Below are 23931 nucleotides of genomic sequence, written 5' to 3'. Positions count from 1 at the left end.
TTCCTGTACTGTGACATTCGTCGCGTAGCTCGGAACGAAAGGGGGGTAGGGGTAGGGGAGACAGAGAGAAAGATGTTCCTGTACTGTGACATACGTCGCGTAGCTCGGAACGAAAGAAGAGATAGAAGAGAGGTGGGAGCGCGCGCAGGGACAAACACAGACACACACATGCAAGCAAGCAACATGCAAAGCAGCGCAGCATGCAAAGGGGGGATAGAGAAAAGATAGTAGAGAAAGATGTTCCTGTACTGTGACATTCGTCGCGTAGCTCGGAACGAAAGGGGGGTAGGGGTAGGGGAGACAGAGAGAAAGATGTTCCTGTACTGTGACATACGTCGCGTAGCTCGGAACGAAAGAAGAGATAGAAGAGAGGTGGGAGCGCGCGCAGGGACAAACACAGACACACACATGCAAGCAAGCAACATGCAAAGCAGCGCAGCATGCAAAGGGGGGATAGAGAAAAGATAGTAGAGAAAGATGTTCCTGTACTGTGACATTCGTCGCGTAGCTCGGAACGAAAGGGGGGTAGGGGTAGGGGAGACAGAGAGAAAGATGTTCCTGTACTGTGACATACGTCGCGTAGCTCGGAACGAAAGAAGAGATAGAAGAGAGGTGGGAGCGCGCGCAGGGACAAACACAGACACACACATGCAAGCAAGCAACATGCAAAGCAGCGCAGCATGCAAAGGGGGGATAGAGAAAAGATAGTAGAGAAAGATGTTCCTGTACTGTGACATTCGTCGCGTAGCTCGGAACGAAAGGGGGGTAGGGGTAGGGGAGACAGAGAGAAAGATGTTCCTGTACTGTGACATACGTCGCGTAGCTCGGAACGAAAGAAGAGATAGAAGAGAGGTGGGAGCGCGCGCAGGGACAAACACAGACACACACATGCAAGCAAGCAACATGCAAAGCAGCGCAGCATGCAAAGGGGGGATAGAGAAAAGATAGTAGAGAAAGATGTTCCTGTACTGTGACATTCGTCGCGTAGCTCGGAACGAAAGGGGGGTAGGGGTAGGGGAGACAGAGAGAAAGATGTTCCTGTACTGTGACATACGTCGCGTAGCTCGGAACGAAAGAAGAGATAGAAGAGAGGTGGGAGCGCGCGCAGGGACAAACACAGACACACACATGCAAGCAAGCAACATGCAAAGCAGCGCAGCATGCAAAGGGGGGATAGAGAAAAGATAGTAGAGAAAGATGTTCCTGTACTGTGACATTCGTCGCGTAGCTCGGAACGAAAGGGGGGTAGGGGTAGGGGAGACAGAGAGAAAGATGTTCCTGTACTGTGACATACGTCGCGTAGCTCGGAACGAAAGAAGAGATAGAAGAGAGGTGGGAGCGCGCGCAGGGACAAACACAGACACACACATGCAAGCAAGCAACATGCAAAGCAGCGCAGCATGCAAAGGGGGGATAGAGAAAAGATAGTAGAGAAAGATGTTCCTGTACTGTGACATTCGTCGCGTAGCTCGGAACGAAAGGGGGGTAGGGGTAGGGGAGACAGAGAGAAAGATGTTCCTGTACTGTGACATACGTCGCGTAGCTCGGAACGAAAGAAGAGATAGAAGAGAGGTGGGAGCGCGCGCAGGGACAAACACAGACACACACATGCAAGCAAGCAACATGCAAAGCAGCGCAGCATGCAAAGGGGGGATAGAGAAAAGATAGTAGAGAAAGATGTTCCTGTACTGTGACATTCGTCGCGTAGCTCGGAACGAAAGGGGGGTAGGGGTAGGGGAGACAGAGAGAAAGATGTTCCTGTACTGTGACATACGTCGCGTAGCTCGGAACGAAAGAAGAGATAGAAGAGAGGTGGGAGCGCGCGCAGGGACAAACACAGACACACACATGCAAGCAAGCAACATGCAAAGCAGCGCAGCATGCAAAGGGGGGATAGAGAAAAGATAGTAGAGAAAGATGTTCCTGTACTGTGACATTCGTCGCGTAGCTCGGAACGAAAGGGGGGTAGGGGTAGGGGAGACAGAGAGAAAGATGTTCCTGTACTGTGACATACGTCGCGTAGCTCGGAACGAAAGAAGAGATAGAAGAGAGGTGGGAGCGCGCGCAGGGACAAACACAGACACACACATGCAAGCAAGCAACATGCAAAGCAGCGCAGCATGCAAAGGGGGGATAGAGAAAAGATAGTAGAGAAAGATGTTCCTGTACTGTGACATTCGTCGCGTAGCTCGGAACGAAAGGGGGGTAGGGGTAGGGGAGACAGAGAGAAAGATGTTCCTGTACTGTGACATACGTCGCGTAGCTCGGAACGAAAGAAGAGATAGAAGAGAGGTGGGAGCGCGCGCAGGGACAAACACAGACACACACATGCAAGCAAGCAACATGCAAAGCAGCGCAGCATGCAAAGGGGGGATAGAGAAAAGATAGTAGAGAAAGATGTTCCTGTACTGTGACATTCGTCGCGTAGCTCGGAACGAAAGGGGGGTAGGGGTAGGGGAGACAGAGAGAAAGATGTTCCTGTACTGTGACATACGTCGCGTAGCTCGGAACGAAAGAAGAGATAGAAGAGAGGTGGGAGCGCGCGCAGGGACAAACACAGACACACACATGCAAGCAAGCAACATGCAAAGCAGCGCAGCATGCAAAGGGGGGATAGAGAAAAGATAGTAGAGAAAGATGTTCCTGTACTGTGACATTCGTCGCGTAGCTCGGAACGAAAGGGGGGTAGGGGTAGGGGAGACAGAGAGAAAGATGTTCCTGTACTGTGACATACGTCGCGTAGCTCGGAACGAAAGAAGAGATAGAAGAGAGGTGGGAGCGCGCGCAGGGACAAACACAGACACACACATGCAAGCAAGCAACATGCAAAGCAGCGCAGCATGCAAAGGGGGGATAGAGAAAAGATAGTAGAGAAAGATGTTCCTGTACTGTGACATTCGTCGCGTAGCTCGGAACGAAAGGGGGGTAGGGGTAGGGGAGACAGAGAGAAAGATGTTCCTGTACTGTGACATACGTCGCGTAGCTCGGAACGAAAGAAGAGATAGAAGAGAGGTGGGAGCGCGCGCAGGGACAAACACAGACACACACATGCAAGCAAGCAACATGCAAAGCAGCGCAGCATGCAAAGGGGGGATAGAGAAAAGATAGTAGAGAAAGATGTTCCTGTACTGTGACATTCGTCGCGTAGCTCGGAACGAAAGGGGGGTAGGGGTAGGGGAGACAGAGAGAAAGATGTTCCTGTACTGTGACATACGTCGCGTAGCTCGGAACGAAAGAAGAGATAGAAGAGAGGTGGGAGCGCGCGCAGGACAACACACAGGAGAAGTGCAATGTGCAAGGAATAGAGGTTAAGGAAGTGAGCAGGTAGGATGAGGTGAAAATGCATGCAGGGTGGGTGCTGGAGTAGAGGTAACAATGATAACACTCACCATATATGATGCCCGTATGCGATGACCACCCGTAGGAACGCCGTCGGTAAGCCAGCTGGTAGGTGAAAGAGACGAGTATGGACCTAGCGAACGAGTACGGACCTAGCTAACGAGTACGGACCTAGCGAACGAGTACGGACCTAGCGAACGAGTACGGACCTAGCGAACGAGTACGGACCTAGCGAACGAGTACGAACCTAGCGAACGAGTACGAACCTAGCGAACGAGTACGAACCTAGCTAACGAGTACGGATACCGAGGAACCAGCGAACGACGAGACCGGGCGGTACCGCCCGGAGATGCCGGAGGCGTGGTGGCCGTCAGCGGAGCAGTGGTCCGGGCGCACGCGGCGCAGCGAGTGGCGACACGGGGCTTGAACTCCTTTTATATAGGCAGATGTCTTTCACCCTCCCCCTAGACACCTGTGTCTTCAACATTGCAAGACTACGCAGCGGCGACCCCTCCTCCGCATGTGGCAGCTGCACCGACACGCCCACTGCGCAACCTTATAAGAGCGCGCGCTTGCCTCAACGATGCATTGTCCAACCTCCGGAATTCGAGCTCGCCGAAACCTTCCCGCCCCCTCGTACTATGGATCCACCGCAGTCATCGACTTTGCCAAATCTATCGGACACGAAACGTCGCCGTACCATGGATCCACCGAAGTCCTCGACTTCGGCAAATCTATCGGACACGAAGCGTCGCCGTACCATGGAATCACCGGAGTCCTCGACGACTTCGGCACATACATCGGACACGAAACCTCGCCGTCCAAACACAGCGGGTTCACCGAGCAAGAAGCGCCGTCATAAGGCCGTCGCCGAGCTTTCGCCAACTATCGCATCCACGGGCAAGATCAAGAAACGCCGCTCTTCTACGGAGTCGTCTAAAAACAAGAAACGCCGCTCTCCCACAGACTCGTCGAAAAGCAAGACCAAGCGTCATAAGGCAGCGGCCGATGGGTCCTGTGCTAGGATTCGGCCATACAAAGAGCCAGCTACCGCGTCGGCTAACCACGACTACGGCGCTTCATCAGCGGCAAAGGACACGCCCGACTTCGCGAGCCCAACATCCTCTGGCTCGAATGCTCAGCCTGCGAACGACCCTGCAGAGCCTAGCCACGGCGCACACGAGATGTACGACGCCGAAAGGCCTAGCCACGGCACACACGAGATCTACAACGCCGAAAAGCCTAGCCACGGCGCACACGAGATCGACATAGCCCACAGGCCAGCGAGCTCCTCTACGACGGCCGCGAAAGCCTCTTGTCAATGGGTGCAATACGACGAGCTGAGAACGACTGCGCAGCAACAAGACGATCCGTGCCCATTACTGAGTGACTTCTTTCCGTCATCGCAAACGTACTCGGCCACGCAAGCGACAACGGCTTCACAGAAATCCGGGGAACCGCCGAGCACCAGAACTAAGGGATCCGACGGCGACGACTGGCAAGTGTTTTCAGCATTAGCCGAAATGATCGGCGCTGTTTTCGACGACGTCGGCGGCAGCGCCGAGTCGTCTTATTCCACCATCGCACCCGTCGTCTTCGAGCCCGAAGCAACGGCAGCTGTCGTCCAACCTGCGAGGAGCCCCTCCGCAACAGCTGCCGCGCAACCTGCGGCCCGTCGGCTTTCGCAATCTAGCAGAAGGTTTCGACCCGTTCCCATTGATTTGACTACTACTACCTTGCCCATGTGTGTATTTCCGTCCCCAGTGGAAGCTGCTCCGCCAGTAGGTGAGGAAAGTGCGGAATCGAAGGCAACAAATTGGAACTTTAAAAGGTTAGCCCGCAAAATAGCTTCGCAAAATCCTGACGCGCGACGCGGCTACCAAGCTTTAGTGACGAAGTGCACTAACGAGAGGTGCTGCCTAGTTTCCTCGTGGGAGGTTGTATCGTCCGTGAATACCATCTTAAAGGACGCGGCGTGCATACAGGGCACCGGCCCGCTCTCGACTAGGGTGGAACCACTCCAAAATTCCAGCTTCCAAAGTGTTTCTCTCGCGCTCGTGTTTTACGACGTGAAAAGGGGCCCACAAGACGCGAACCGTAATCGGGCGGAGAGAGCGGTGATTTCTCTAGTGCAAAATCACGCGCACTGCTTCGATGCAGTGAAAATTTTGTACAGGAACCCCTCAAATAGGCTCCAGTCATCGGCACTGAAAACATTTATATACAGAAAATGTATGCACATTAAAGCACTGCACGTTGAACTTGGCGACGGCATGATCGACGAAATGCCGGTGGACGTTTCTCTCGAATGGGCAAAGTGGGACCATTTGGTGGTAACCAGCCCGGGCGTGATGCGCGTGAACAATGTCCTCGCGTACTTTGTGCACCACGCGCAAAAGACGTATACCGTGCAGATGGGCGAGGCGGAATTTGTCGGCCGCGTTCTCCCGCGACCCCGCACATTTAGCAGCAAAGCGCTGCTTAAGCAGATGCGCTACGAAGTGAAAGCTGTCAAAGTCCCCCTATATTCTGACAGCATTCGCGAATGTCTCGGGGGCGTTACGCTTGAGCGTATATGTTCAGTAGAATTTGTAATGCCCGGCGAAGATCCTACGTGCATTCATGCGCTCGCCGCTAACGACAGAATACGCGATTTGTGCGGCAATTACACCGCCTGTATAGAACGCGTAATTCTAACAGGAATCATCCGCACCGAATATGGAGCCTACACCCCCAAGTACGAAAATGTACACTTGTACTCCTTGCATTTCAACAACTTCATCTATCGTTTTCTCAAGTCCCTAACTAACCTGTTCACCTCGCGTATGCGACCTACCCCTCTGCCAACCACTAGAGACGAGTACAAGGATGGCTATAAGCAATTTGCCGAAAGCGAGGTTAAGGCTGTTTTAGCCACAAGGCGGGAATTCTACGGGCCGTTCTTCTACCGTTCCCGCAATCCGCTCTTAGACAACGAGAGATCTCCGAAACAAGAATGGCAGAAAGGCGTGCTACTGCGCGAACTGTTTGTGGGCGAGGAAAAGTGTTATGCTGTACTGGAGTTTCGGGGGGAGTGTGGCGCACCGTTTTCTTATACGTTGCAAATGGAGCAGCCCAACTACAACACCATGCAGAAGGCTGGCATGATCAGCGTTGCATACATGGTGCGTCATTTTTCTCCTCCGGGCTTCGCAACAGTAACAATAGAGCTACCTTGTTCCAACGCCAAGGAGTCGCATAGGGCCTGCCTGATGCTAGCTAAAATGTGCGGGGAGCTGTACGTTAAACACAGTTCGTTTGCGTACAGCGACGGCGAGCAGTCTTTGTATTATGCGGCGAGCAGAAATGCAAAGTTGTGCGGCTGGCAATTCCCGTCCATTGGCAGAGTACCCACGAGTTTCGTTGAACATGTGCATCTCACCAGAGCCCACTTCGAGGAGCAACATTTGTTGCTGAGAAACTCTACCGTTATTTCGTCCGACAACGCAGAGAATGATTTGGTAAAGGATCATCTCCGAGCAAACACAGAGAAAATGGAATCATTGATATCTCTATATTTAAAGTGTCTTGTGAGATCGCCACTACATTTCAACTTTGAAAACATGTTTATACATTACAAAAAAAAAAGACTACATATGGAGTTGTATCGTAAGAACCTCTTAACTATTGTTGGCAAACTTGTGCCCTGGGCAACTTTTGATGACCACGCAACGGCGCTCTATGACCTAAAGTCATTTTTGTCGTAATCATTTTTGTATTGTGCGTTGCTTCTGACTATGCAATAAAGACATTGATTTCTGACCAACTGCCGAGTGCTGCCATTCATTAGGAGAGCAAATGAGTTCTCTTCCGCGGAGTAATAATAAGGTTCGTGATCCGATATCCGGGATATTAGTTACAGGCCTAATGAGATAGGTCAAGGATAGTAGAACCACTGACGCGGGGTAGACGCTCTTTTTCCTGACATTCACTCTAAAAAAAAAGATAGTAAAAACTTAGTAACTGCAAGCCAAAAATTTAGTAACGGCTGCAGTTAGTAACTTTTTTCTTGCAATTGCTAACTTCTAGGACCATTACTAACGTTCTAGTCGAGCGAAAAGTTAGTAACTGCAGCAATTGCTAACATTTTTTTCCCCGTTGCTAACTTCTTGGTAAGTTCTTGGACCGTTACTAACTTTTTACTACTACGTCTCTGTTACTACCTCGTGTTCCCAAGTTAGTAACTGAAACATCCCTTTATACATGTAATTTTTTAGGCGTTTATAGGTGCCATTTTTAAAATCTAAGCAAGGCGGACAGAGCTCGAAGACTAATTAAAATTAGCTAGGCAGCCTTTTTAGTTTCATTTTGAGAGGGAAATATATCGTGAAGCTGAAGGCCGTAAACATATAGGTTGAGTACAGTTTTAAAACTTTTATTATGATTATGCATCTAAAAAAGTTTATCTCGGCCATAGGCATCTAAGAGGATTCCCGCCTTGCAGATTTATAAGAGGACGTCGCTGCACGGACGCTGAAGTATTGTCGCTGAAGTCACGTTAATTGCTTCTGTGTCATCAAATAGGCAAGCGTATTCCGTATTTTCTGTATCCAAGGGCTTTTTACTCCATTTTAAACATGCAGAATGTCAGACATGAGCTTAACGATCTCTGAAATGCGTACATGTTATCAGAATATTTCCAACTGCATTGCCAATCAAGGAAAACTTAGAACTCGACTCAGCGTCTATGTTGAAAGCCTTCAATTGTGCAATATTATTATGCAGCCATTTATATGTAGTTTGTTGTGATATTGTCCAATCACTAAGTTCTATCACGCACGTGTCCATCTAGCTGTGCACATGATTAGGCCACACCGATGCTACTCTGTTAGATTTCAAACTAATGAGCTGTAAACGTTAAAAAAATAATAATCACCCTTTATATCGCATCTCAGAGGAACTTGATAGGGCAATGCTTTGTGGATGAAGCATTAAACACTTTTTGCGTACCATTCATGAACTCCGATCCCCTATTCACCTTTCTGTGAAAACGGAACAGGAAAAATAAATGAAAAGTAGGGCTAGGTGTTGCATTTATTAATAATATACAGTATAAATGCCACCAAGCTCAGCAAATAAGGCAGAGTAAATATGTCAAGTGAACAAAACGATCAAGTCGAAAAGGAGGAGCTATAAAACCTGCATTTATTTACTTTCACGCGGCCACAGGGCCATTGCATAGACCTCGGAAACAGAGGAGGCGACGCCGCAGCGCGCGTAAGGCAACACCGCGAGGGAAGGGCTCTTTGTTCTTGGCGGACACGGCAGTGGTTGTTTGTTGACATTTATAAATCACTACGGAGCACGGTGCTTGGAGCTGGCCAAGGGCCGACGGTGTGCCAAAGAAAGAGCCTCCGAGATAGGAGCACGTCTCGAAAAATTGGAAGGAGGCACAAAAAATGTATTTATAACTTTTTCATGTTCATAGTCTTGCTCAGTGCTATAACAGAATTTTGGTTGACTGATTGCTTCGCAGTTGGTGCTCTACGCATATTGCCGATGCTTCCGAAGGAGCAGCCCAGATTTCTGAAAGGGCCGATAAGTGTACTGTTTCATTTCCCTTCGATAGTTTACTCATAAAATTGGCACTAATGTTGACTCATGGTATTGGCGCAGGACACCTACGCCGCTCTTTCTTTGGAGACTTCGCAGCTGCATGAAGCAAAAGAAATCGTCGCCACTTTTGAGCCACTCAATATGGATGCCATTGACCAGACGGTATTGCAGCTGTTACAGAAATATATTGGATTTTTGATATTAAGTACAGCAGCCACAACAAGAACACATTGCTGTTTATAACATTTTTGTGGCCTTCAAACATCCACCAGGACCCTGTCAGTACTGCGCCCCATATCGTGCATTGAAAAGGGCTTGAAGAAGACTGCATAATGTAGATTTGGAGGGAAAATAAAAGGTCAGTCCGTTCTGCGCTATTTGAGTTTATTTTTTCCTGGCTTTTAAACAGTGCAAATGTTAGTTCCTGATCAACATCCATGTACCAAACTTCTGGCCCCCTGTTCTTATGACAATGAGCAATAATTTGATGAGAGTTGATTGGAGTCTCTTGTGTAAAAGAAGGCAACTTTTTTTTATTTTTCAGTTTGCGTGACGTGAAAACACCTTCTGCAGATACCACATCCATGGCATTTCAGCTAGCGCTATATAGGAGTGCAAATTTCCCTTTTCTGTTTAGAATATCACATGCGGATATTTAGCAAAAATGTCATGAATAATGTTTTTACGTGTAAAATTAATACGCATGTTGTGCTTGCGAAATAGAAGCCCGGGATGAGATGATGAAATATTTTATGCGAACAAAATTTATATGCTAAATAGCACATTAACGCCAAGGTCTTGCCGCGTGTCGGTTGCAATATCCAGTACCGAACATGTAATCCGACAATTAAACACGGAGACACAGCACGCGAGCGGTAGACACAACACACACGCGCGCGCGCACGTTGGACACAAGACGCATTTTCTTTTTAGTTGTGTGGTAGGAAGCAGTGCTGGACGGATGTGGTTTGCTCGAGCAAACTGGGAAGGGCCCTTGGGGCGGGTTATTACGCACTCTCAGATGATGTGTGCCTGAGTGGCGGGTCCTCCGTTGTTAAATTTTGGACATGCGGGGCCGTATTCCCTGTTAGGAATTAGTGATAGAGCAAACTGGGAAAGTGGCAAAACCACCACTGCTTTGGATGGGCGGAGTCGTCACTTACGGAGTCGTGCTTACTGTCAATGACTGCAACATGTCCGACATGCGTACGTGCGGCTATACCATCGTTGCCCCTTTCAGTCCGCTTGCTGTTTAGCTACCTCCTGACCATGTACTTCGCGTGCTTCAGTTTCGAAGTCGTCCACGACTGGTCGCGAATGACACACAAGCGAATCTGGCGCATGCACCACATTCGCACAGCCAACGATTTTCGCCGCCGACGTGCTCTGCTGCCCATATGACTTGCCGCGACAGCTCGCCCTCCTCCTCTTCTTCTTCTTGAGCTTGCGGCACTTGCGCGCATGCTTGCGGCACCTGGTACAACGGCAATCATATTGCTCGTCCGAAGAGGATGAGCTACTGCTGCTACTACTACTACTACTACTCGAGGAAGACGGCGTGAACGAGGCCGTAGATTCGGTCGAAGCCGACGCGTCCGATTCGTAGCTCAGGTAGTCATCGGGCACGACAAATTCTTCGTCCTCCGTGTTCCAGTCGGAAAGCTCGGCAGCGTCCTCGTCGCGCCAACGCTTGGCCGGTGGACTTTCCACGTCGTCCTCGTCGCGCCAACGCTTGGCCGGTGGACTTTCCACGTCGTCCTCGTCGCGCCAACGCTTGGCTGGTGAGTCGTCGCGCCTAGCCGGTTCCTCCTCGTCCTCGTCCTCTTCGTCGTCTATGCGATACACCCGACGCCAACGCTTGGGGCGCTTGTCGCGCAACCCGTACGGATCATCGTCATCGCCTGCTTCGTCCCGGTGCTCTTCTCCGTCGCCAGAAACTTCGGCTTCGAAACTAATAAAGTCTCGACCTCGCATGTTCACCGCAATCTCCTCATGTTTTGATTCCGAGGCTGACTGGTCTTTCGCGTAACTCATTACCCGACAAAGTAATGGTAAATGTACGTCACAACAGATATGAACGTGGACACGACTAGGGCACCGACTGCAATGCGTTCCTTATTTCTTTGCAATATTTAGCACAGCCCACAAAAGTGCTGGCGGAGCGAGGCGAGGGTAGAAGACGAACCACTCTCTTTTCGGGCGGCAACAGCGGAAGCTACGGCTGCTGCCAAGGAATGACTGCGACCGCCCTGCGCGGTCCCGCCTCCCCAGTGACGGGCGGCCACCGTAATGACTGTAAATGTTGGTGGAAGCCGGCAAAGTATTGGGATAGCAGATTACGGTAGGCATGGGCGTATTCGTAAAGTTCGCCTCCACGCAGCCACCACCCGACGCGGCACCGGTACCGGGCGGAGGCCAAGTGTATAGCCTGTGACGCGTCATTTTGCCCTGCGACGGCTAAAAGAATACAACGCAAATGCAACAAACATATTTCTTTATTCTATCTCTTGTGCGAACTTGTTGATGCGAATCTGGTGTTGGTCCGACAAATTCTCTGCCGGGTGTTTGGCGTCAAGTACGCCAAAGAGACAGCACATCTCTCTTGTAACTTCCTCTTTAAGTTCTGTCAGGTGTTTCCTTTTGTGTCTCGATTTATGTTTTAATATTATCGATAAAAATATTGAGTTTAGTAAGTAAGTGAAAATTTTTCTCATTCAAGCTTCATGAGGAGTTCACCGCAATGACAGGCATAAATTTCGTATCGAAGTTGTTGACATTTATAAATCACTACGAAGCACGGTGCTTGGAGCTGGCCAAGGGCCGACGGTGTGCCAAAGAAACAGCCTCCGAGATAGGAGCACGTCTCGAAAAATTGGAAGGAGGCACAAAAAATGTATTTATAACTTTTTCATGTTCATAGTCTTGCTCAGTGCTATAACAGAATTTTGGTTGACTGATTGCTTCGCAGTTGGTGCTCTACGCATATTGCCGATGCTTCCGAAGGAGCAGCCCAGATTTCTGAAAGGGCCGATAAGTGTACTGTTTCATTTCCCTTCGATAGTTTACTCATAAAATTGGCACTAATGTTGACTCATGGTATTGGCGCAGGACACCTACGCCGCTCTTTCTTTGGAGACTTCGCAGCTGCATGAAGCAAAAGAAATCGTCGCCACTTTTGAGGCACTCAATATGGATGCCATTGACCAGACGGTATTGCAGCTGTTAAAGAAATATATTGGATTTTTGATATTAAGTACAGCAGCCACAACAAGAACACATTTGCTGTTTTATAACATTTTTGTGGCCTTCAAACATCCACCAGGACCCTGTCAGTACTGCGCCCCATATCGTGCATTGAAGAGGGCTTGAAGAAGACTGCATAATGTAGATTTGGAGGGAAAATAAAAGTTCAGTCCGTTCTGCGCTATTTGAGTATATTTTTTCCTGGCTTTTAAACAGTGCAAATGTTAGTTCCTGATCAACATCCATGAACCAAACTTCTGGCCCCCTGTTCTTATGACAATGAGCAATAATTTGATGAGAGTTGATTGGAGTCTCTTGTGTAAAAGAAGGCAACTTTTTTTAATTTTTTCAGTTTGCGTGACGTGAAAACACCTTCTGCAGATACCACATCCATGGCATTTCAGCTAGGGCTATATAGGAGTGCAAATTTCCCTTTTCTGTTTAGAATATCACATGCGGATATTTAGCAAAAATGTCATGAATAATGTTTTTACGTGTAACATTAATACGCATGTTGTGCTTGCGAAATAGAAGCCCGGGATGAGATGATGAAATATTTTATGCGAACAAAATTTATATGTACAGCCGCTGGAGATGCACCTATTAAGAAGTGTGCGCATAAATTGATTCGTGAGCATGCTGCATTTATCCAGCAGTGCGAAATAGAGCAAGACATTTGCTCCTCACCAAGTGCAAAGCACCGAATATGAATATATTGTAGTTATAAGTTTGGCTTGGTACAAAATGTGCATCAGCAGACTTGTTTGTGCATATTAATGGACTACAATTACATGACTCTGGCTTAAATTCAAAATGTAATACTGATTTTACCGATTTTAAACATATTCATTGTTATTACGTGCAGAGCAAAAGGTGCCCTCCCTGTCCATGTAGTTCAGCTCAAGAGGCAGTTCTGACGTGAGCAGCAGGAATTTTAAAAGTTTTATATGTATACATATTACTAGCTCAATGAGTTACTGCCCTTTTAGCAACTGCAGTTAGTAACGACAGGGTTAGTAACTTTTAATAACTTACCCGTTACTAACTGCACTTACTAACGCAATCGGTTGCTACCCTGTTAGTAACAAGGTAGTAACATATGTGACAAGCAGTTGCTACCCTAAAGTTAGTAAAAATACTACATTTTTCCTAAGAGTGTTGGATCCGGTTTGGAATTTCTTCCTCGCCTTATTACATAACCAGTATAGGATAAAGACACGCCACAGAAGGACATGGGACGGCACGGCAAAGCTCCAGAAAAGGTTGCCATGGGAGCGCGGCACTACTGCTGACAGTTAATCCGCCTTCACAGCGGTGGATTGCAGAGCAAACTATTACGATGCGGGAAGTCGACGCCGGTAAAGCACTGCACACACAGCGCACAAAGGATCAAACGTAACCTAATGCTAAATAGCACATTAACGCCAAGGTCTTGCCGCGTGTCGGTTGCAATATCCAGTACCGAACATGTAATCCGACAATTAAACACGGAGACACAGCACGCGAGCGGTAGACACAACACACACGCGCGCGCGCGCACGTTGGACACAAGACGCATTTTCTTTTTAGTTGTGTGGTAGGAAGCGGTGCTGGACGGATGTGGTTTGCTCGAGCAAACTGGGAAGGGCCCTTGGGGGCGGGTTATTTACGCACCCCCAGATGATGTGCGCCTGAGTGGCGGGTCCTCCGTTGTTACATTTTGGACATGCGGGGCCGTATTCCCTGTTAGGAATTAGTGATAGAGCAAACTGGGAAAGTGCCAAAACCACCACTGCTTTGGATGGGCGGAGTCGTGTCCGCAGTCCCGCCTACATGCTCATGGTCACACTGTCGGAAAGTTTCTGATACATGGCAGCTGTGCTTACTGCAACCCCCTCTCCACCAACAACTTCGCTGTATACAACGGAGAGGAGAATCCCTCTCGAAGTTATCTGTGTCGCGTCGCAGAAATGGGACAGTGACGGAGGAGTGAATTGCGTGGAGGTGAAAAGGACAGTGAGTGGTGAGGAGGGAGCTCACCTTTATAAGCTGACGCATCAATGCGTTCGCCGGCCGCAGTTTGATTCCGTATAACAGACGCGATAAGACGGGTACCACAGTTTCACTTTTTCGAACCACGTCACCCAACGCAGACTTATTGCCGTAGTGGTACACGGGGAGTGGATATAAGAAGGCACTCGTCGTCGCGTAGGGAGTTGCTGCTTGTCGCCCGAGCATGGCCGACGACTCGCAACCCGTTGGGAACTATTCGGTAATGTTCGATTATTCACTGCCATGCTCTGTGTCCGAAACTTTGAAAGTGCCGGAGCCGTTTTACGCTGTGAGCAATTTGCCCCCGACCACCAGCCAAGAATGTAGCCACAATAATGTATTTCACGCACCCCCGACCGCCTACACCCCCCTTAATAATATGTCTTGTGCAACAGTAGTGTCCCCGACCGCCGACACCTCCCTTAATAATATGTTTTGTGCAACAGTAGTGTCCCCGACCGACAACCAAATTTCTGCGCCCGGTGCGCAATATGGAACATTCGTATACCACTCGGGCGGCGGCGTGTTCACGGCCGTTCACGGCGTTCTAATGACGCCACAACTGGGTCAGCAGTTGCAGCAAGCGGCTTGGGCACCACCACCATCGCACGCCCCGGAGACATCGGCGCCGCAGCAAGCGGCGCAGGCCCCGGAGACGACGACGGCGCCCGAAGTTTCGGCGCAGCACGCAGGCGAGCTCGATATACAGAGTCTGTTGCGGCAGCAAAAAGAGATGCAGGCTCTGGTGTTGCAGCAGCAGTGCCAGATACAGGCGCTGTTGCAGCAGCAGGCGCTGTATCAACCTCAAATCGAAATTTTTGCCGCCCAACAGCCTCAGTATTTCGTGCAACCCGAGCTGTCGTCGCAAGCGCTACCCGCGTCTCTGGGGGAGCCGATGTCGCAACCGACCACGCCCGAGGAGCCGCTGTCGCAGTCCACGCAGCCCATGGACCCGCTGCCCATCGCTATGCCGCACGCCGACCTTGCCACGGACCCGCTGATGCTGCAAGCTGAGCAGGACCGGCTGATGGTGCAAGCTGAGCAGGACCCGCTGCCCATCGCCATGCCGCACGCCGACCTTGCCACGGACCCGCTGATGCTGCAAGCTGAGCAGGACCGGCTGATGGTGCAAGCTGAGCAGGACCCGCTGCCCATCGCTATGCCGTACGCCGAGCATCCCACGGACCCGCTGATGCTGCAAGATAAGCAGGACCCGCTGGTGTCGTACGGTGAGTTCCAGAATTCGCTGCCGCAGCAGCACCAGCAGCTAGAGCCACTACACTGGCAAACGGAGGAGATCATGATGCGGGTGAGCGCTCTTTTTATTCGTTCCTCTGGGATTGCGCGAATCCCATGTTTATTCAGGAGCACTACATCTTTATTGTTTCCACATGACAAGTGTGTATGTGTTTCATTTCAATATATATTTCCATGTGATGTGTTTCATTTCCATATTTATTTCCTTGTCAATATATATTTCCATGTGATGTGTTTCATTTCCATATGTATTTCCATGTGATGTGTTTCATTTCCATATTTATTTCCTTGTGGTGTGTTCTATTTCAATATTTATTTCCATGTGATGTGTTTTATTTCAATATTTATTCCATGTGTGTGTGAAATTGAGGCGCGGATAGCCTTGCTCTTAGCATCGATGCAGGCGACCCTTGTAGGTAGCACGTATCGCCGTTGTCTTGTAGGAGATAGCAATTCCTTATAGATATTGAAGTGCAGGACAGATTTGTTGCCGTTGTTGCCTTGTATTCACGTAGGCATGACTTGTGGGAATGGAATAGACGCTGGCTCTTGCCTTGTATTGCTTAGACACTGGCCGTAGTCTTGGACAGATGCTGTTGCTTTGTGGGAATGGACGATGGCTCGCGGGAGACATAGACGTGGGCTCTTGCCACGTAGGATTGTTGTCTTGTACTATCCATGGGCGTCCTGACGTGCTTTCAGCATAGTCACCGATACATGGTATTGTTGCTTGCAGTGTCTGCAGAGCGGCAATTTGCTGGACTTCGTTGAATACATCTTCGGGATGTCTCCAGAACAGCAACGCGATGACAATAATGGCGGCCAACGCAGCCCGGCTTCCCCGCCGTCGCCGACAGGAAGGGAGGCCGACGCGATAGCACTGGAGTGCTTGGTGGCTGCTGCGGATGCCCCTAGCGGTTCGACGGACCAATCACGGGCGACGGGCACCGAGCTCTCCGGTAGGACACGAACGGCCCTCGCCACTATCTGCATACAAGCCGACGCCGCCGCTTCCAGCGCCGCAAAGCCCGTTTCATCTCCGCTTGAACAGCCGGCAGCCGCTGCAGACGTCGTCGCTGGTAACCATGGGCCTGTCGCCTGGGGAAAATTTCGTGCCGATTGCCAGCACGGCAGGGGAAACGCGTCGCCGACGTTTGAAGGAATCTTCCCTGGCGGGGGACCATTTGCCGATAAAGAAACGGAAAGCGAGGTACGTTTCCCATTTTCCGGAGGGCTCGCGGACTTTCGTCCCAGACTTGGAGATTCCAGGGGTTCCGCGTTGCCCAGAAACGCCTCTTTCATCTGTTCCCCGTCGGCAAGGGCGGCCAGGGATGTCCTGTGCAACGCCGACTACGAAAACGTCACTGACGACGAACTATTTGTCGAATGCCACAGTGTCGGAGCAGCAGCTTCGGGCACTACGAACAGCATCTGCAGTGACGGCGGCAGTGGTAGCACCCGAAAAGCACCTGCAAAAGACGGCAGCTCCCGTGCCGCCTCGCCTAACAGTACAGAGGTATGTCCCCCCCCAAGCAGTACAAGTCATAGCAATGGTGCCAGTGGCAATATTCCTGGCACCGGATCATTTACCGGGCGTTCTAAACACCCCGGCCATCGCAAGAATCTCAAGCGCAGCAGCCATCCCAAGGACAACGGGTCTTCCAGGCACAGCGGGTCTTCCAAGCACAGCGGGTCTTCCAGGCACAGCGGGTATTCCAGGCACAGCGGGTCTTCCAGGCACAGCGGGTCTTCCAGGCACAGCGGGTCTTCCAGGCACAGCGGGTCTTCCAGGCACAGCGGGTCTTCCAGGCACAGCGGGTCTTCCAAGCACAGCAAGTCTTCCAAGCACGGCGGCTAATCAGATAGACACAAGAACAGGAATAGACTAATAGAATCAGGACAACCTTAGACTGCAATCAAGCAAAGGATCTACACCGGCCATCCCAAGCGCGGCGGCTCCCCCGGCCATCGCAAGAATCTCAAGCGCCCCCCAAGCAGTACAAGTCATGGCAATGGTGCCAGTCGCAATATTCGTGGCACCGCATCATTTACCGGGCATTCTAAACACCCGGGCATCTCAAGCACATTTCCAGGCGCAGCCGCTACACCGGCCATCCCAAGCGCGGCGGCTCCTCCGGCCATCGCAAGAATCTCAAGCGCAGCAGCCATCCCAAAGACACCGGGTGTTCCAAGAACAGCGGGTCTTCCAAACACGGCGGCGAATCAGACAGACACAAGAATAGGAATAGACTAATAGCATCAGGACAACCGTAGACTGCAATCAAGCAAAGGATCAAGCAGGGTTTCGGAAACGGTACTCTACTATCGATCATATCCATACCATCAATCAGGTGATAGAGAAATGCTCGGTATATAACCAGCCCTTATACATAGCATTCATTGATTACGAAAAAGCATTTGACTCAGTTGAAACCTCGGCGGTGATGCAGGCATTGCGATATAAGGGGGTAGACGAGCTGTACGTGAAATTGTTGGAAGATATATATAGTGGCTGCACAGCAACCATAGTTCTCTGCATAAAGAAAGTAACCAAATTCCCATTAAAGAAAGGTGTTAGGCAAGAAGACACAATCTCCCCAGTACTATTCACAGCTTGTTTAGAGGACATTGCCTTGCTAAGCAACTCGGGAGATGAACTGCAAATAATGATTGATGACCTAGACAGAAAGAGTAGAAAGGTAGGCTTGAAAATCAATATGCAGAAGACTAAGGTAATGTTCAACAGCCTCGAGCAGGAACAGCAGTTTACATTAGGTAGCGCAATAATGGAATTAGTAGGCGAATATGTCTACTTAGGACAGGTAGTAACCGCTGATCCGGACCATGAAAAAGAAATAACAAGAATAAGATTGGGATGGAGCGTATTGGCAAGCACTCGCAGGTTATGACTAGCAGCTTACCGGTATGGCTCAAGAGGAATGTATACAACAGTTGCATCTTGCCTGTACTGACCTATGGGGCTGAAACGTGGAGGCTAACCAAGAGAGTTCTACTTAAGTTGAGGACAACCCAGAGAGCTACGGAACAAAAAATGGTAGGGGTAACATTAAGAGACAGTGTACATAGTAAAGTATAAGTTATGTTTGAAACAATGTGTCTTCCATTTTGTTTGCTCGCTTCCCTACAGCTGCTCCCGCAGAGTTGGGTACCGACCAGCGGCAAGCGGCGAGCGAGTGGCCCTCTTTTTATTGGGTACCGACCAGCGGCAAGCGGCGAGCGAGTGGCCCTCTTTCTAGGGAACATCCCCGCCAGAAAATCCAATTGCGCACTCTCGGTCGAAGGGGAGGAGGGCGTAGTTGTGTTAGCCAGTCGCAGCGGCTGCTCGAAGAGGGGGAAGATTGTGAGAGCGAGGAGAGCGGTTGCGCACGGAGGCTGCAACAATTCTCCGGTGCGTAGTAGTCGGCTGCTCGACGCAGCTTGGATGGGTGTTTGTGTGTGCGCGTGTGTGGCTGCCTGAACGACGCCATGGAAAGGATGGAAATTGAGCGACTAGTGGGTGAGCAACTGTTGGCTATAAGCACGCAAAAACAACAGCACGCGAAAAGTGTCCGTGACAGTAAAAACGGGGGTGATGCTCCCGGAAGAAATGGCGTCGGTAACAGCGCCGCCCCTGGCTGTAGCAATTTTGCTGGCGCCGCTGCCGCCGCCACTGCCGCCATGAGTACTCGTGACGGGGCCGAGCAACGGCAGCAGCAGCGCGAGCAGAAACGAAAAAACGAGAAAGGGCGCGCTAGCGGCGCTGTGGCGGCGGCGGATGGCATGCTTCTAACCTCGCTAGGACTGCGCGCCACCGCCACCGAAGAAATACTCTTCGACGAGGACATTGTATCGTTAGGCGAAGAAACTACGAGTGCCGCTACTGCCATTGCCATGACGCCAGACGAGGAGCCGTGTGACAGTATTACTGAACGCGCCGCAGTATCCGAAGGCAAACAGCTCGTCGTGCGAATTAACGACATTGGACAGACGCCCCCCAAGCAGTCGTGTCGCGTATCTAGCCTTAAGCGCACATCCATGAGCATGAACAGAGTACCGCTGGTGACGCCGCCACGACAAGGAAACGCGGACCTAAGCGGAGTATTAGTAACTACTTCTCCTGAAAAGAGGACTCGCCTAATGAGGACGATAGACGCGGTAGCGCGAGGCAAGATCGGCGCCCAACAACACAAAGGCGACGCAACGGCGAGCGCCATAATCGATCCGGTTGTTCTGCCTTTCAAGAAACAGCGCATTGCACGCTTGTCACCTTCGAAGCAGCTGCCGGAGCAACGCTTCCAAGTGCCCAAGATATTGACTATGTCGACAGCTCGGCGGCGGCCTTCGCCGTCCCCGCCGTCAGAGGAGTTGGTCGAGAAAGCATCCGCACTGGAAGAGCAACCCCAAGAACAGCAAGCCGAGCAGCAACAGCAACAACCTCGGCAGCAGCAGCAGCAGCAGCAGCAGCAGCCGCAACAATCTCAGCGACAGCAGCAGCAGCAGCAGCAGCAGCAGCAGTCACAACAGCAACAACCTCGTCAGCAGCAGCAGTCACAACAATCTCAGCGACAGCCTCAGCCCCGACAGCCCGAGCCCGCACAATTCACCCAAGATGACATTTGTTGCGGTCAAGTCATACCGCCTACACCACCCATCAATAATACAAGCGACGAGCTGCCCGCGGCACCCGAGCCGTCGTCGCCCCCAAAAGCACGGCGGCCCGAACGCCCGGCGCGTAAACGACGGTTGCTCGGGGTGGGAACGCCGGAGGCGATAGATGAATATTTTCGCACTGATGAATTGGAATCCATGTCGTCACAAGACGACGAGGAGGACTACGAAGCGGTCACTACTACAACCACGAGCGACGACGGCAGTGCAGCTAGCGACGGTTCCGGGATCGGCGCGGGGAAACGGAGACGCAGAGCTAGAATGCTTTCCCAGAGACGACGAAAGAAGCTCGAGCAACAGAGGCAACGGGTCCGGTTCGCCGATGCTTCCACATCCCACGCCGACAAAGCCATGACGCAAGCTCTGCGCTCAATGATGAGTCACAGCTGGCGCGACGCGTACACGGGCGAGCTGCGCGACATGTTGCCGCAACCCAAAGTGTGCGCCCTAGGCGAATATGTGAATCCTGACACACAGCGCAGCGTGCCCGTGCCGCCTCACGACACCATGCTGGCGCTTCTCGTGTTTGCCACCAGCATGCTTTCCTGTGCCAACGTCAACATCGAGGGATCCGGCCCCGAATTGTACGAACACATATTTGCCTACGCCGTGGTAAGTTTGGTGTTTGCGCTTTCAACCAACGATCATTGTTATATATATGTGTGTTTGTATTTCCAGAGCCGGGGAATCAGGAACAGACGAGCCGCCATGGATGCACTGCGTAACTGGTTCGACGGAGCTTTTGCACATGGCGAACCGGGATACACGTTTCTCGACCCACACAACGCCCACCCCATTGTGCAGGCCAACCATCGTACTCCCACCTTGCTCGTGGCAAACCAGTTTCCTGGCGAGCACTGGAGATACGTGTATGCTTTGCGCGTGCGGCAGGACATGGGCTTTGCCTTGGGCCGTGTCTTACTGCTCCCCTTTCTGACGGGAGACGCGTGCGTGGCGTCTCTCGTCGGGGACATGGATGCCAAGTGGATGCCCGGCGTCTCGAGGGCTTTGCACTATGGGCTGCGCATGTGGCTTGCCTGTAAGAAGGGAGCCGAGTGCATGTACTATTTGATGCGCACCTGTATCGAGCAGCGCGCCTACCACGCAGTGGAACCGGCGTCGGTGGTGCTCGACGACGGCACGGTGCTGAGGCCTACCCAGGCAGAGGAGCCCCAGCAGCAGATCGGTCGGGACGGACCTTTGCCCACGTTTGCAGAGGCACCCTATTACGACTTGCACCCGAGCGATTGCGTTGCCTGGCACGAGCTCTTCAATACCAACGACTTTGCTGCTGCCAACGAACGTTGCAACACTCGCTTCATGAACCCCGCACTATTTCTACCTGCATGCAGCACTGGCGTGGGGACCAGCGGCCTGCCGGGACTGCAGCGGATCCTGGTTTCGGTCTTCTACAGCGCCATCGAATACTTTGCAACGGCGGCGTCGGTGGGAGACACTCGCTGCTGCTTCGTATTCTGGGGCGCGCGACACCAAGTACGAGCGCTGCACGATTCGTGCCGGATCTTGCTGCGCTACCACACCTTGGCAGAATCGAGCACGGGAGCTACCCCTGCCACGGCACATCATCAACCAAAGCGGTAAGTAGGTGAGCGTGTGCGGCATTGATAACTGTAGTGATACCTCTCTCTCTCTTTCTGTCCCGCACAGTTTCAAGATCACCATGATCGACACCGCAACATCACCCGGCAGTGCACCGTCGTCCCCAGCTCAACAATCCCAGCAGCAGCCGCAGCAACAGCAGCAGCAGCACCTCAATCACCGACAGTCACAGCAATTTCAGCAGCAGACACACGACGCCGAGTCCGTGCTATTGTCAAGTGGCGGACATCACCAGCGTGGCAAAATGCACATTGTGTTCTGCGTAGCGCCCGTGGTCGAGGTGACAGGTGACACGCAAATCCAAGTAGAACCAAAGCTCCCGAAAGGAGTAGAGCCCATGTTTGTCTTTCGCATATTGGATGGGAGTCCAGATGCACACACGGACGTCGTAACCAACAGTATATGTCCCCGTTCACTGTCTAATGCCATAATTTCATGTGAGGCAACACATTTCAAGCGCGGCCTCAACGCGGGCCTTCGCTGTCTCAGTACCCTCTTCCGTCCCGCCACAACTGTCGAAGGCAGTAGCGGGAGTGGTAGTGGAAACGGTCAGGAAGCTCTCTGGGCTGTTGAATGGCTCGAGTCTGTCTGTTCGCAACGAAATGAGGATCCAACATCCTATAGTCGTAAATCCTCACCTAAACCCTCACATAAAAAGTCACGAAAGCCACTTTCGTGAAGTAGCAGCATCGGGAACCACAGCCAGGTCAGTGTACAAATGTTCTCGTCCATAATTTATCACCAGTATAGTAGTGTCCTGCATCCTCGCGACTGCCAATATGACCAATAAAGATTGTATGTGTCCCCTACATTGCCGTTGTTTGCCACGTTGCGCGGTAGCGAAACTTGCATGTACACATAACACGTATATAGAGTAATGTAACGTCGTTATTCAATAACACCATATATTTACACTTTCAATAAGATCACAGAAAGCTTGTATAAGGCAACTAAAAGGATCTTAAACAATGAAGCTTGTATAAGGAGCTCCTTGTGAACGTAGGCCGCTGTATAAACACCTTAAACAATGCCAAACCGAAGCTTGTATAGGAGCTCTCTGTCGACGTAATGAAAGAAACAGCTTGTATAAGAATGACATTCCCTTCGTACAAGCTGTCCCGAGACACATTGGTGGCATACATACTTTGAGACACTTGGACTACAGCACGTACTTCCAAACTATACTATGAGACACTGGAGTACAGCACATAATTTCAAACTATACTTTGAGACACTGGAATACAGCACATAATTCCAAACTATACTTTGAGACACTGCAATACATGACATAATTGCAAACTATACTTTGAGACACGTGGAATACAGCACCTATGTCCAACTATTGAGCCCAAGTGGTTCTACTGATTTTCTTTTAACGTAAACATAATACTGAAATCGGCATTTTCATCGTCGACTAGTGGGCTAAACGCTTCGTCTTGGTTTACAATATCATACCGAATAGTTTCAAAGTTTCAAACGTCCACATCCCAATTTTCTTTCATAATATCCATAATAAAGGATTCGCTTATATCTTTCATTACAAACTCTGCGACTTCAGGGGTTTCAAATAGTGGTTCCAAATTGTCAGATTCTGCCAATTTAGATAATGGGTTGCCGCTGCTGCCAAGGCACCAGAACGTAAATGCAGATTGCATATTCGGCAAGGCAACTTCAGTGCAGCCGCGCTCTGGCTTGAACACAAAGGAACGCTCTTTGAAATATACAAGCGTCCACTGAGTGCCAACCAGATTACGCTCAGCATCTGTAATTGCCAGATTGTCGAATACGTCCCAGCACACAGAGCAGACGCCAGCGTCGAACACAGCCGGCGACGCAAAGCAGGCAGCGAGCACATCCTGGACATCGTCGTCGTTGCAGCACGACGGGTTGCCCACTATTCGCTCCAGCGTCGCTTGAGGACTCCCAGCACGTCGTCCAAGGTGGTTTAACATTACGGGCCCATACCGTAGACACAGGGTAGGCGATAACCACTCCTGAAGTCGCAGCGTTCCAAACGGGGTCTTCCGCTGTGACAAGGCATCCCGCAAAAGCTTGTGTGCGCGGGCGGTAGCCACCACAGCTCCCGTAAAAGAATTGCACGTGTCTCGAAGCAATGGCACGAGATACGGTAGGCTGCGGCTCCAGGAAGCCCGTAACAGTTTCAGGGAGTCTTCACCG

The 23931-nt window shown here is 50.9% G+C and overlaps 1 protein-coding gene across 2 annotated transcripts; it reads left to right on the top strand.

Moving 5' to 3' along the window:
- Positions 1-18844: 18844 nt before the first annotated feature.
- Positions 18845-22540, top strand: LOC146187909 (uncharacterized). Of its 2 annotated transcripts, XM_084603552.1 has the most exons (4): positions 18845-20745; positions 20812-21172; positions 21242-21731; positions 21802-22540. In XM_084603552.1, exons 1-4 carry the CDS (start codon positions 18952-18954, stop codon positions 22430-22432), a joined length of 3276 nt encoding a protein of 1091 aa, XP_084459678.1. In that variant the 5' UTR covers positions 18845-18951; the 3' UTR covers positions 22433-22540. The 2 variants fall into 2 exon arrangements, with proteins under 2 accessions (XP_084459678.1, XP_084459677.1); XM_084603551.1 differs by having other exon boundaries at positions 20812-21731.
- Positions 22541-23931: the final 1391 nt, after the last annotated feature.

This window comes from Amblyomma maculatum, chromosome 5 (assembly GCF_055883805.1).
Source record: "Amblyomma maculatum isolate TAMU_Amacu chromosome 5, ASM5588380v1, whole genome shotgun sequence".
In the NCBI taxonomy this organism is placed as follows: domain Eukaryota; kingdom Metazoa; phylum Arthropoda; class Arachnida; order Ixodida; family Ixodidae; genus Amblyomma; species Amblyomma maculatum.
This window is presented reverse-complemented; position numbering and strand designations above follow the sequence as displayed.

What these genes read in the sequence shown, in the direction of transcription:
- LOC146187909 (XM_084603551.1), top strand. Translation starts at nt 18,952, where the DNA reads ATGGAAAGGATGGAAATTGAGCGACTAGTGGGTGAGCAACTGTTGGCT. An exon ending in ACATATTTGCCTACGCCGTG is followed by an intron (nt 20,746 to 20,811) that starts GTAAGTTTGGTG and finishes TTGTATTTCCAG; the next exon opens with AGCCGGGGAATCAGGAACAG. An exon ending in GCACATCATCAACCAAAGCG is followed by an intron (nt 21,732 to 21,801) that starts GTAAGTAGGTGA and finishes TGTCCCGCACAG; the next exon opens with TTTCAAGATCACCATGATCG.